Source organism: Schistocerca americana, chromosome 1 (assembly GCF_021461395.2).
Source record: "Schistocerca americana isolate TAMUIC-IGC-003095 chromosome 1, iqSchAmer2.1, whole genome shotgun sequence".
Classification (NCBI taxonomy): domain Eukaryota; kingdom Metazoa; phylum Arthropoda; class Insecta; order Orthoptera; family Acrididae; genus Schistocerca; species Schistocerca americana.
The window spans coordinates 1159830748-1159844820 of NC_060119.1; the positions used below are offsets into that span (position 1 = coordinate 1159830748).

The window sequence follows — 14073 nt, forward strand, 5'->3', positions numbered from 1 at the left end:
ATGGTTAGACCGTACTTGACCTCCGCAATAGCCATGTGTGAGCTCTGGAACACTTCTGAATGCTAACTAGGTGTGGAACGAGAAAGGAAATGGCTATTAGTGGTACAAGGTACGTTCCGTCACGCACCATATGTTACGGCGTAAAGTCAAGCGCAGGCACACCATTCGGGAAGGAAAGGGAAGAGATAGCTATGAGAAGAAGTCAGCCAATCGCACGCTGACCGTACCTCCTTCCAAGACGACAACGCGACAGCTGCGGCCCCTGTGTGGACATAAGCGCCGCGACCGACGGGTGAAGGCCCAGTTCGACAGCAGCTTCAAGAATAGCGACTTGGATAGCAGCGTCAACGTTAGACACTTCGGTAGCAGTTCAGGAAAGATTTTCGTCAGTTAGAGATCAGAAGTCACTGCAAAGAAATTATTTCGTATGTCGCCCTTTGCTTGCGACACATCTGTGTAACTGCCAGAGATAGTATTATATTTGACTAATTGTAATAAAACTTATTAATACGACTTGTTTGATTGTTTGTCTAGCGAACCGAGTATGCAGGCTTCCTAGAAACAACAAGATTGACGACGAGGATGGACGTTGCAGCAGCAAGGACTATCAGCTCGGAGACCATGGCTGCGGTTACCCTTGACACTGCATCACAGACAGGAGCGCCTCCGATGGTGTACTCAACGACGAATGGCAAAACGTTCTGTTTAAAGCATCATGATGGTCGCAACCGTGTTTGGCGACATCGCGGTGAACGAACATTGGAAGCGTGTATTCGTCATCACCATACTGGTGTATCACACGGCGTGATGGTATGGGGTGCCATTGGCTACACGTCTCGGTCACATCTTGTTCGCAGTGACGACTCTTTGAACAGTGGACGTTACATTTCAGATGTGTTACGACCCGTGGCTCTACCCTTCATTCGATCCCTGCGAAACCCCACATTTCAGCAGGATAATGCACGACCGCATGTTGCAGGTCCTGTACAGGCCTTTCTGGATACAAAAAATGTTAGATCGCTGCCCTGGCCAACACATTCTCCAGATCTCTCACCAACTGAAAACGTCTGGTCAATGGTGGCCGAGCAACTGGCTCGTCACAATACTCCAGTCATTACTCTTGATGAACTGTGGCATCGTGTTGAAGCTGCATGGGCAGCTGTACCTGTACACGCCATCCAAGCTCTGTTTGATTTAATGCCCAGGCGTATCAAGGCCGTTATTACGGCCAGAGGTGCACCCAAATTGCGTGAAAATGTAATCACATGTCAGTTGTAGTATAATATATTTGTCCAGTGGTCAGTAGTGTAAGTAAATGTCCAGAGCGAGTAGAGAAAAAGGGGAAGGGATTGTTGACCACGTATCGCGTAAATAGGATGGAGGAAATAAGGTGAATTGACCGACATCAGGCGCCCGAGGGGTTTACATCCTGCTTGGGTCAAGAGTTTGAAAGAGTGGGTCAGCAGCCATTTATCACACGAGAGTTTCGTACTTTTAGAGGGTTGTGGGGGACGCACCTTGAGGTACTTTCCGTTGTAGCCGGCGGTGGGCGTGCCGGGGTAGGAGGACTTGCCGGGGCGCGGCTCGCTGGCCTCCGCCTCCGCCTTGGACGGCTTCTGGTAGGGCACGATGGACGCTTTGAAGCTGGCCAGGCCCTCGTAGTCCGCCGGGTCGCCGCCAGGGGCGCGCGCAGCCTCGTAGCTGCTGCCGCTGTAGTACTGCGGCTGCTCCCGCTGCAAAAAATAAAAAACATGGAGGTAGAATAAGTGGAGATGGCGCTACAGACCTACGCTGTAAGTTGTTTTGAAGCCAGTGGGCGTGGCCTGCCGCCATCTTGGTTGCCCCAAAACGTTAGCAGACGAGTGTTTACAGTTGCTTCTTGTTCGTTATTTCTGTCTTATTTTATATAGTAAATGTTATACTGTTTTAGTGAACAACACAGCATAAGGAACGCAACTTCAAACGTTTTTCTAGTCTTAAATGCGTATTCGATACAGTAATGCGACACGAAAATATGACGCTTCTGGCCCCAGTACTGTAATTCCATTTTGTTTATACACTTCGAATTAACGAGAAGAGAAGTATGTGCTAGTTGGTCTCAACACCACAGTCGTTCACTATGCAGGATTAGGATCACTTTCGTCCTACGGGGAGGGCTAGACCTTGGAGGCCTTGCCTAACAAACTGACCCCTGCCTTGCGCCAGGGAGATCTTAATGACTGGCAGCACGAAAGCTGAAATGTAATGCGATAGTGTATTTTTTCAAGCTGCTGTTCTGTTTACAAGACGTAAGGCTTCCTGACTTCATACGTATGCTAGAAGAATCTTCGAAGGCATTCAGAACGAGAATGTGAACCTTCCAGGCGAATAACATTTAGACGGGTTGAACCAGAACTCCACCGAAAAACTCTTTAAGAGGTTGCTAAGGGATACTTTCTGAGTACTTTTGATAAAAGGGACCCTCGGTCTCTTGTTGCACGATACAAACTTGCTGCGTTTCGTTTGATTTCGTGCCCCAGTTAGTTTTCTATCCACACTGCACTGAAAATAGTGCACAACAGTGCAAATGTCAGCGGTGTGCGCTGCGTGTCTTTTTTCCGTTCGCTCAGGGCACATGTTGTGGACGACAGTAATGTCCTCGTCAGCCCTTTGAGCCCCAGTAGTTTCTGCGGCAAGCCATCATTCCATTGATTTTGTTTTGAAATACCAGAGTCTTTAGCTTGAAACCACCGAAGTTACTGTTTCATCCTAGAGGTATTGGTACTTCTAAGCAAAATGAATAAAAAGTTGGCTTGCGGCAGAAACCACTGTGGTTCGAAGAGTAAATTCGTTGCCTTCAGCTTTGCATTCAGTTTTACGTTCTGGCCATTATATATTACATGCGTTTTGCCGTTCTGAAAAATCTTCACTGAAACAAAGGAGTTTGAGTAACAAACTAAATAAACCATAATTGCTTTACTACTCAGTAAAGAGCCGCCAGAGACCATGGGTCCCTGATACCAAAATTCTTAGAAAGTATTCGTGAACAACTACTGACAGATTGTCAGTAGAACCCTGATTCGCCCTGTGCATTTATTTATGCATTTATTTTACCTGGCAAGATAAGGGCTCTCGGCCCATCTCTTTACACCTAACCAGACGTTCACAGAGAGTTAACAATGCAACATGGACAGTTCATGAGCTGTAGATATTAAACATTCACATAATAAATTACATAAAATTATATAAAAGATAAATATTAATATTAATTAGATTTTACTATTGTTGATGTTTATCTTATACCTCTTTTCAAGACGCTAACCATTTCGCCAAAACGTTTATTTCTTCTCCCTGAACGTTAATTTCCTTCCCAGATTTCTACTTCAATTCCCTATACTGCTTGCTCAATGTTGAGACTGAATAACACCAGAGGTAGGTTACAACCCTGACTCACTCCGCCGGTAGGTGTGGCCGAGCGGTTCTAGGCGCTTCAGTCTGGAACCGCGCGACCGCTACGGTCGCAGGTTCGAATCCTGCCTCGGGCATGGATGTGTGTGATGTCCTTAGGTTAGTTAGGTTACAGTAGGTTTAAGTAGTTCTAAGTTCTAGAGGACTGTTGACCTCAGATGTTAAGTCCCATAGTGCTCAGAGCCATTTGAACCATTTTGACTCAGTCCTTCCTGAACTACATCTTCTCTTTCATGTCCTTCGATTCTTGTAACTGCGGTCTGGTTTCCGTACAAGCTGTAAATGACCTTTCGCTACTTGTATTTTATCCCCGAAATTTTCAGATATTCGAATAGCCAGTCAACATTGTTAAAAGTATTCTCTAAACTTAGAAACGCTTACGAACATAGCTCTGCCTTTCCTTAACGTATCTTCATAGATCATAGAGTGACTATTACCTCGCATATCTCTACATTTTTCTGAAACCCAAACTAATATTCGCTGAGTCCCGATCTACCAGTTTTTCCGTCCTTCTGAACATGGTACGAGTTAGTAAATTTGAAACCTTGACTTGCTAAACCACCCTGTACATGTAAGTTCATTGAGTTGCCCCTATCTCTGGGATTTATGCAACCATCAACGCCTGCTAACACCAGGGGCAAGATTTTCATGCTTTGTCGCTCGCTACGCCCAAACTGTTACTCCTACAGAAAAATATGAACAGGGTCTTTTTATAGGAAATTTAATGTGGTCAAATTTTGTACTGGCATATGTTTCCGCTAGAGGCCATAGTTTTCGAATAATTTGCCCCTATCTCTGGGATTTATGCAACCATCAACGCCTGCTAACACCAGGGGCAAGATTTTCATGCTCTGTCGCTCGCTACGCCCAAACTGTTACTCCTACAGAAAAATATGAACAGGATCTTTTTATAGGAAATTTAATGTAGTCAAATTTTGTACTGGCATATGTTTCCGCTAGAGGCCATAGTTTTCGAATAATTTGCCCCTATCTCTGGGATTTATGCAACCATCAACGCCTGCTAACACCAGGGGCAAGATTTTCATGCTCTGTCGCTCGCTACGCCCAAACTGTTACTCCTACAGAAAAATATGAACAGGGTCTTTTTATAGGAAATTTAATGTGGTCAAATTTTGTACTGGCATATGTTTCCGCTAGAGGCCATAGTTTTCGAATAATTTGCCCCTATCTCTGGGATTTATGCAACCATCAACGCCTGCTAACACCAGGGGCAAGATTTTCATGCTCTGTCGCTCGCTACGCCCAAACTGTTACTCCTACAGAAAAATATGAACAGGATCTTTTTATAGGAAATTTAATGTAGTCAAATTTTGTACTGGCATATGTTTCCGCTAGAGGCCATAGTTTTCGAATAATTTAATAAAAACGTACAAAAGTGGCCTTCAAAGGCTTTTTTCTTTAATAACTCGAAAACCATGGCCTCCAGTACAAAATTTAAATGTATTCTCTACAAAAAAGGCCCAGGGAATATGAAAATATTACGCGTTCTTTTTAGAGGCGTTGCAGGTTGCATAAAACCGATCGGTAGGAGCAGCTGAATCACCTTTTGTTGTTGTGGACGTAGAATTAGCCTCACCTTGGTGGCTTGGGCGGGTCTGTAGTAGTTGCCAGACGGGGCTGCAGCGACGATGCCTTCCACCTCGGGGGCGGCGCGGTATCCCACGTACGGCCTGGGGCGGGTCTGGGCTAAGGCGACCGGAGCTCCGGGCAGCAGCTCGACGGCGGCGGCGCGCAGGCCCGTTCCGGCCGCGTCACCGGAGGCGGCGGTCGCCGCGCCGGAGGAGGCGGGGGCGGCGCGGTAGCCGGTGTACGGCTTGGGCCGCTCTTCCAGCAGCAGCGCCGCCGGCCGCGGCACAGAGCCCGTGGCGGGAGCGGCGGCAGGGGCCGAGGCGGGGGCGGACGCGGCGGCAGCGGCGCGGATGGCGGCGTCGTAGTGCGTGGGCCGCAGGCTGTAGTCGCGCTGCAGCTTAGCCAGCGACGGCGAGTACGCGTCCTGCGAGGGCGAGGCGGCGGCCAGAGGCTGCGCGCCGCCCCCGGGGGCGGCTGCTGACGCTAGGAAGTCCTGAGGGCGGAAGCCCGCCTCCGAAGCGGAGCCCGCAGCGTCGAACAGCGACGGGAAGCGGACCTGCACACCGCACCAAAAACGCACCTCTTACCTCTTCAGTTGTCGGTCACGCTGTACACCAAAATATAAACAGCACTCCGTAGCTCAGCGGTCAGCCTATCTGACTGGTATGTGGAGGCCGGCCGGTGAGTCCGTGCGGTTCTAAGCGCTTCAGTTTGGAACCGCGCGACCGCTACGGTCGCAGGTTCGAATCCTGCCTCGGGCATGGATGTGTGTGATGTCCTTAGGTTAGTTAGGTTTAAGTCGCTTTAAGTTCTAGGGGACTGATGACCTCAGAAGTTATGTCCCATAGTGCTCAGAGCCATTTGAATTATTTTGGTATGTGGAGGACGCCTATTCGATTCCCAGTACTGCCGAGGACTTGTGCTAGTTGGAAGGACTGGAACGGGGGCGCACTCAACATTGTGATGCCAACTGGGGAGCTACTTGCGTGAGAAGTAACGACTCCAAGATCAAGAAAAGTGACAACATACCTGAGAGCTGTGTGCTGGCCCGACCCTCCTCAACACCGCATCCAATGCGGTGGTCGTTCGGTCCCAAATGGCCCATCAGTTACAGATTACTACAGCAGGTCAAGCAGCTTTAATTGAATGTTGCACTACACTTGAAAGGAACTCATGTACAGCCCTTCTCTAAGAACATCATGCGGTTGCAACCTCACTGAATATGTCCCCACCCCTTTGGAGTGTAGTACTACCGCAATTTTTGTTCTGGTTTACAGGGTCGTGCCACTAGGGACTGTATAAAGCCAACTGACAGCAAAAATTTGTTTATGCCTTTTCAGCACTCTTTGTTTGTACCATTCAGTGGTGTGATCGTGGAGGAGTGTGACATTGACACATGCATGAATAAAACATCAACCCCCCGCCCTCTCAATAAGATTCAGTTCGGCAACACCCATGGTGACACCCACACACTTTTGTTTTGCGCTTTAAAAATGTAGCTATGTTGAGAAACAACCTTTTCTGATTCCTAGGCGCCTGTGGGTGGGAAACTCCTTCGACAATCCTCAAACTCCGCATGTCTGCAACCAGGCACTACGACAGCAGTGTATCGCCACTTAACTGTAAGTCTCCAGTAATCCATCAAGGACAGTGGGACAGTAGCGAGACGTGAAGTACTTGAATAATGATTACTGAAAGCAATAGCTATAGTGTAATCCAACGTCCATTGTTCAAAACATGTTACCAGTTTTGTCGCCAAAAAGCGTCATCTTCAGGTCCCAGTATGTTTAAATGCACAAAATCTGACAGCAAACAATGAGAGTGCATGCAACCAAAACCGCAGTTGGTGATAAATATGGGGATAAACCACACCAGAAAATTATATAATAAAAATATACTATCGTTATCCATAAAAAAACATTTAAATTACGATGGTAAGTCCATTATTATCCGCAATTTAGTTATATTTTTGTTTATGATGGTAGTACTGTCGTTTTACGTTGATGACGCATGCTTTGTTTATTTCTTGTTATATCTCTGCAATTTTCAAGCTGCTAGTATAGTTTCGTTATCGCTGCCATGGTGTTAATCATGGCTGCTCTACTGTCTATTTGCACCAAAGAAGAGCAACGCTCAGTGATCCGTTTGTTTCTTTTTCTTTTTTTTTTTGTGGTCAGAGGGTGTATCAGGGCCGATATTCATCGAAGACTTTTGGTACAGTACGGGAACAGTGTTTTGCCACAGCGAAGTGTCTACGAATGGATTGAAAAATTCCGAAATGGTCGCACAAGTGTCACGCTCGTTGAAGGAGCCGGAAGACCGTTTACCTCCACAAATAAACTAGCTATTGAGCGTTCACGTGCAAAGATTCTCTTAGAAAGACGATTAACTACTGACGAAGTGGCACATCGTGTGCTAATTAGTCACGGTTCTGCCTAGTAAATCATTCACAACAGACTTGGGTTTCATAAAGTTTCTGCATGATGGTTCCCAAAACAACTCACTCAGTTGCATAAACGAACGCGCTTGGACATCTGCAAATAACAGTTAGATCGCTATGGTCACGAAGGGGACAACTTCTTAGACAGGATCATTACTGGTGACGAAACATGGATCCATCATTACGAGCCGGAGGGTAAACGGCAGAGTATGGAATGGAAATATCCAAATTAGCCGTGCAAGAAAAAGTTCAAGACCAAACTGAAGCCTGCAATTCGAAGCAAACACCGAGGGTTGCTGTCAAAAGTGTTCTGTTGTTGCACGACAATGCCCTTTCGCACACTGCTGCCCACACTGCTGAAACGCTCCGGAAACTCAGATTTGGATCATCCTCCATACAGTCCCGATCTTGCCCTTTCTGACTATCACGTCTTTGGTCCATTCAAACAGGCATTAAGGGGCCGTCGATGTGCCTCGGACGAAGCTGTGAAACAAGCGGTGCATTCTTGGCTCGCAGCTCAACCGAGAACCTTCTTTTATGAGGGCATCAGGAAACTTGTACAACGATGGACCAAGTGCGTTGAAACGCAAAAAGAATATGTCGAAAAATGATGTTCTTCTAAGTTCCCTATTTTATTACAATAAAATTTATAACTACTTTGCTGATCACGTACTCCAGTGATGTAATGTACCCAAGAGGAACCTACACATACAACGAATTACACCAGCAAAGCAGTCAGAGTCATGAATATCCCTAACTGGAACACCTACAAATATGGATGGCAAAAGAAGAGAAAGAAACTAATAATGTAACATCAAATGACTGAAGTAAAGACATGGAACAAAAACCTAATGAACAAATGTTCATTGGATAATGCAAACCCACCGAAGCAATAACATATGCTCTAATGACCTCTAATATAGAAACAAAGTAAAACATGGCCTAAAACCTAGTACACGAAAAGTGTTGAAGTCACAAATAAATATAAACAAGTGCATGTGACTGTACAGCAACCCAGTCATATCCCTAAGGTCCATGACCACACTGGCATAGCCGATGTATAATTTGTATAAGCAAAAGACCCTAAATGCACTGCCGGCCGAAGTGGCCGCGCGGTTCTGGCGCTGCAGTCTGGAACCGCGAGACCGCTACGGTCGCAGGTTCGAATCCTGCCTCGGGCATGGATGTGTGTGATTTCCTTAGGTTAGTTAGGTTTAACTAGTTCTATGTTCTAGGGGGCTAATGATCTCAGCAGTTGAGTCCCATAGTGCTCAGAGCCATTTGAACCTAAATGCACTATCCCCAACGTAATAACGAAATAAGTCACCAATGTTTCTACTAATTCCAGAAAATGAACTGGACATAAAACTACTAATGTTGGTAACATTGTTTTCTGTTATAATTCGTTGTACGAGTGCACTTCCCTCAGGCACATTACGTCATTGGAGTATGAGAGTACTGGATTAAACAAATTAAGCAATTAAATCAGATGCTGAATTTTGTTTTGTATGGAAAACAATAGTTCATTTTTATTACATAATTTTATGCCATGATTTATCCTCGTTTTGCTCACAACCTGTGATATTTGTTGTCTGTACTATGGTACTTTACTACCTGCATATGTTTCCATATGCAGGGGCCTGAAGATGACGCTTTTTGGTGTCGAAACTGATAGCAGGTTGTGAATAAACGTCGTTGGATTAGAATACTCCAGTTGGTGACGATTATCATTATTCAAGTAACCAACTGTAGGACCCCACGCATCGTGTTCAATTGGATGTGTTGACACTTTGCTGTATGCAGCATCGACAAGCACGGGGACGACGTAACGGGGTTCCACGCTTTTGCACCATTACAGAGGAGGGTTGTAGGCACCTTAAAGCTAAATTCCACACTTGTGCGTCGCAACTGGGAAAATCACGGGGTTTCCTTTTGCTCAGTGTTAAACTGTCTCAGAAAATATTTCATGAGCCGTAAGGACCTTTTTTTTTCATCAGTCTTCTGACTGGTTTGATGCGACCCGCCACGGCTTCCTCTCCTGTGCGAACCTCTTCATCTCAGAGTAGCACTTGCAACCTAAGGCCTCAATTATTTGCTGGATGTATTCCAATCTATGTCTTCCATTTCAGTTTTTGCTCTCTATAGCTCCGTATAGTACCATGGAAGTCATTCCCTGATGTCTTAACAGATCTCCTATCATCCTGTCCCTTCTTCATTCCCTTCCTTATCAATCCACTCAATTTTCAACATTCGTCTGTGGCACCACATCTCAAATGCTTCGATTTTCTTCTGTTCGGTTTTCAGTCTTAAGACAGGCGACCTAATTACGTTATTTGGCCTACGTGCGGATGACGTAAGGTGGGTAATCTGTCTTAAGGTTCACGAAATATTTCCCGACTCAGTTTATTTTCCTCAGCTTGTGTTACTGATTGAAAGACAAAGTGTAGGACGTCAAGCGGGCCGACTTGGAGCAGGAGAGGCACCAGAGGACATTTTAATTTCCACTGTCTATACTTTTACAAATAAATTCATAAAACTATGTCTGCATGACCAGGAAGGATTCAGGATTCACACTCATAGCAGTGGAAGTTCGAAAACATAACGTAATAATTTTCTTTACATGTGAAATTTCATCATTTTTTTCACTTACTAATGGCAGCATTTGCTTCAGTAGGTATACTTTTCTTCATAAGCAAGAGAGATTCTTCAATGAATTTTGCACAGCATACAAACCATACTTAAAGGTGTATGAAATTCTAGAATTTTCCAAATCTATTAAAACTGTGGTAAAAATTTAGGTAATTAACTATTAAATGTGTGTTTTTTCTAAACATGAAGTTTAAAATATAACAGTTCATTCGTTTTTCTCATAAATTAAATAAATTCTAGAGTTTCATACACCTGTGCAAAATTCATCGAAGAATCTCTCTTACTTATGAAGAAAAGTGTACCTATAGCAACAAATGCAGCCATTAGTAAGTGAAAAAATGATGAAATTTCTCAAATTAAAAAAAAATTATTTTGTTATGTTTTCGAACGTCCACTGCAATGGGTGTGAATCCTGAATCCTGCCTGGTGATGCTGACAATGTTTTATGAATTTATTTGTAAAAGTATAGATAGTGGAAATTAAAATGTCCTGAGATGCCTCTCCTGCTCCAAGTCGGCCCGTTTGACGTCCTACCACCCTTAAAGGACGAAGTGTGGCGCACCTGGTCGCTGGTGAAGCCGGCGGTGCCGTTGCTGTTGGAGGCGGCGCCGGTGGCATCCTGGAGGCCGAAGATGTGGGCGCCGGGGCTGGCGAGTCCCAGTCCCTGCGGCTGCAGCTGCAGCAGCGCGGCAGAGCCGGGGGCGGCGTCGGAGGCGGCGGCGAACAGCGCCGAGAAGTCCAGCGGCCGCACGAAGCCCGCCGAGTCGGCGGCGGCGTCCTTTTGCTGTGGGTCTGCGGGCGCCAGCACGGCGAGGCCAGGGGCTGGCGCCGCGGCGGAAGCAAAGTAGCGCGAGTAGTCGGGGCGCGCCGGAGACGGAGCGTCGTCCTCCTGCGAGGCGGCCGCGTCGTCGCTGACGGCGTACTGGCGAGCCGGCGCCGCCGGCAGCCACAGCGCCAGCACCGCCTGCAAGGCAGAGCAGGGCGGTCTATCAGCAGGGTCAAAGACGACATCAACAGAGGGGTGGATAAAAATATGGAAACACCACAAACACATTGTCATGCCTAATACGATGCACGAAAGTCCTTGGCATCCCAAACAGCTTCCAGCCGTCTCGGAATGAATAGGTACAGGTCCCACATGCTTTTCCGGGGAATCGTGTGTGGTGTCACTGCCAGACACCACACTTGCTAGGTGGTAGCCTTTAAATCGGCCGCGGTCCGTTAGTATACGTCGCCACCATCAGTGATTGCAGACCGAGCGCCGCCACACAGGGCAGGTCTAGTCTAGAGAGACTCCCTAGCACTCGCCCCAGTTGTACAGCCGACTTTGCTATCGATGGTTCACTGACTACATACGCTCTCATTTGCAGAGACGACAGTTTAGCATAGCCTTCAGCTACGTCATTTGCTACGACCTAGGAAGGCGCCATATTCAGTTACTACGAATGTTTTCAGAACAGATAATACTGTGAATCATGTACCGTCAAGAGCGACGTTCATCATTAATGGATTAAAGTTAAGTATCAAACTAATTATGTCCGCTTTCTGAATTCTAATTCCTCGTCATGTTCCAGAGCTCACGTCAGTATAGTTCTTCCCCCCTCACGCCAGCCTGCGTGAGCTAAAACGCGTGCATCTCGTCCTCCTCTCGTAACACGGTGTTGGCTCTTCTGCCAACACAACATCGTGTACCATTCTTCCCGCAAAATAATGACAAATCCAGGTAACAATGTTAGAGGTGGATAGCGATGACGCACAATTCTCTCCAAAGTAAACCGCAAACGCTCAGTAATATTGAGGTGTGACAGTTATTCCGCGTCCTCAGAAGACCAGTCTTTCTTTCTTCCTTGTTATTTCATCCTCCACGCCCCATACGAGGGGGGCGGGGTTGTCAGCAGCTCAGTACTCCACTCTTCAGTGAAGAACGTTTATTAAGAGATAACAAAGATTATAGAAAAATAAAGATATGAGGACCGTTTACGTTTTAAATTGGAAATACTAATGACAGACAGCTAAAAGGACCAAAAGTATATACAATTTAAAAAACACATTTACAATGAGGTGTCTTTTTTCTATTAAAAAGGCACCAAAGCACTGCACATGAACTTAACATCTGAGGGACCTACACTGGGTAAGAATTATTGTGGAAGGAGAGAATGTGTTCCTTAGAGGTTGAGGGGTTTGGTTAAAGAGATAGGGGTCTGTTAGGTGGGGAAACTAGGGAGATGACAGATAGGAAGTGAATAGTGGGAATAACGACGGTGGGAAGAACGGAGGGTGAGGAGGAGTCATGGTGTGTGGGGAGAGTAGTGGTAGAAGAACAAAGGTATAGAGTTGTAGAGTTGTGTGTGGAGGGAAAAGGAGAGAGGAGTCCTGCTGTAGAGTGAGATAGGTTGGGAAAGGAAGTTGCGTTGAGAAAGGATATGTAAGGTGTGCAGGTGTAGGGATGGAGGAACGTGTTTGTGAAGGCACGGGAGCATACCAGGTTTGTTGCTCAGAGGCGAGACAATGGGGTTACCGGAAACTAGTTCACGGATAGTGCAGAAGATGTTGATAAGTTTCATGTGTGTAAACAGGGATGGGAATTTGATAAGGCAGCAGAAGGTTCATGTGGGGGAAGGAAAGCGGATGTGAGCGGTCTAAGGCGCTGCAGTCATGGACTGTGCGGCTGATCCCGGCGGAGGTTCGAGTCCTCCCTCGGGCATGAGTGTGTGTGTTTGTCCTTAGGATAATTTAGGTGAAGTAGTATGTAAGCTTAGGGACTGATGACCTTAGCGGTTAAGTCCCATAAGATTTCACACACATTTGAACATTTTTTGAAAGCGGATGTGGAAAGCGAGGCCTAGTCCATGGCGTTCGAGGATCTATAGGTACATTTCACACAGCCAACGGTCTTGCCGCAGTGGTAACACCAAGCCCTGTCAGATTACCGAAGTTAAGCACTGTCGGGCTTGGCTAGCACTTGGATGGGTGCCCATCCGGGTCTGCCGAGAGCTGTTGGCAAGGGGGATGTGCTCAATTCTTGTAAAGTCTATTGAGAAGCCACTTGACTGAGAAGTAGCTGCTCTGGTCACGAGAACTTACAATGGTCGCAAGAGCGGTGTGCTGACCACGTGCCCCTCCATGTCGGCATCCAGTGACACCTATGGTCTGAGAATGACAAGGCGGTCGGTCGGTACGGGTGGGACTTTCTATGCCTGTTCGGATGGAGTACTTACGTAATCAGTACACACAAAGATGTTGTACATGTCAGAGATATGCTATGTTTGCATTGAGTACAAAGATGATTGGTTTCTCCTCCATCAGATTTCGTCGCAACGAAAAACGCCTTTGTTTTAACGATTGCCCCCTCGAACTCGTATATCATGTCCGTGGCACTCTCTCTCCTATTTCGCGGTACTACAAAACGAGCTCCCCTTCACTGAACTTTTTCGATATTCTCCTTCAACCGTATCTGATGAGAATCCCATACCACGCAGCACTCCAGTGCAGGACGACAAGCGTAGTATAGGCAACTCCATAGCAGATCTGTCGCATCTTTTAAGTGCCCTGTCAATAAAGGGCAACCTTCGGCATGCTTTCCCAACACAACAATTTCTATTTGTTGTTTCAAGTTTAAGCTGTTGCTAATTGCAATCCCCAAGTATTTAGTTGAATCGGTAACCTTTAATTTTGCGTAATTTGTCGTGTAAGCGCAATTTAATGGATTCCTTTTTAGTGCTCATGCGGATAACTTCACAATTTTCATTATTTACAGACACCTGCCACTTTTCGCGCCATACAGACATATCCTTTAGACGAGATGTCTGTATGAAATTTTCACTTTCCCAGCGGAGTGTGCGATGATATGAAACTTCCTGGCAGATTAAAACTGTGTGCCGAGCCGAGAGTCGAACTCAGGACCTTTTACGAAAAAGTCCCGAGTTCGAATCTCGGTACGGCACACA

The 14073-nt window shown here is 46.2% G+C and overlaps 1 protein-coding gene across 1 annotated transcript in view; it reads right to left on the bottom strand.

Moving 5' to 3' along the window:
- Positions 1 to 14073, bottom strand: part of LOC124597728 — a 151445-nt gene that overhangs the window by 37046 nt on the left and 100326 nt on the right. Inside the window, exons 4-6 of the mRNA XM_047135956.1 lie at positions 10689 to 11090; positions 5045 to 5593; positions 1518 to 1733 (exon numbers count right to left, since the gene is read on the bottom strand). Of these exons, the coding sequence (XP_046991912.1) occupies positions 1518 to 1733; positions 5045 to 5593; positions 10689 to 11090 (1167 nt within the window). The remainder of the gene's footprint in view (positions 1 to 1517; positions 1734 to 5044; positions 5594 to 10688; positions 11091 to 14073) is intronic.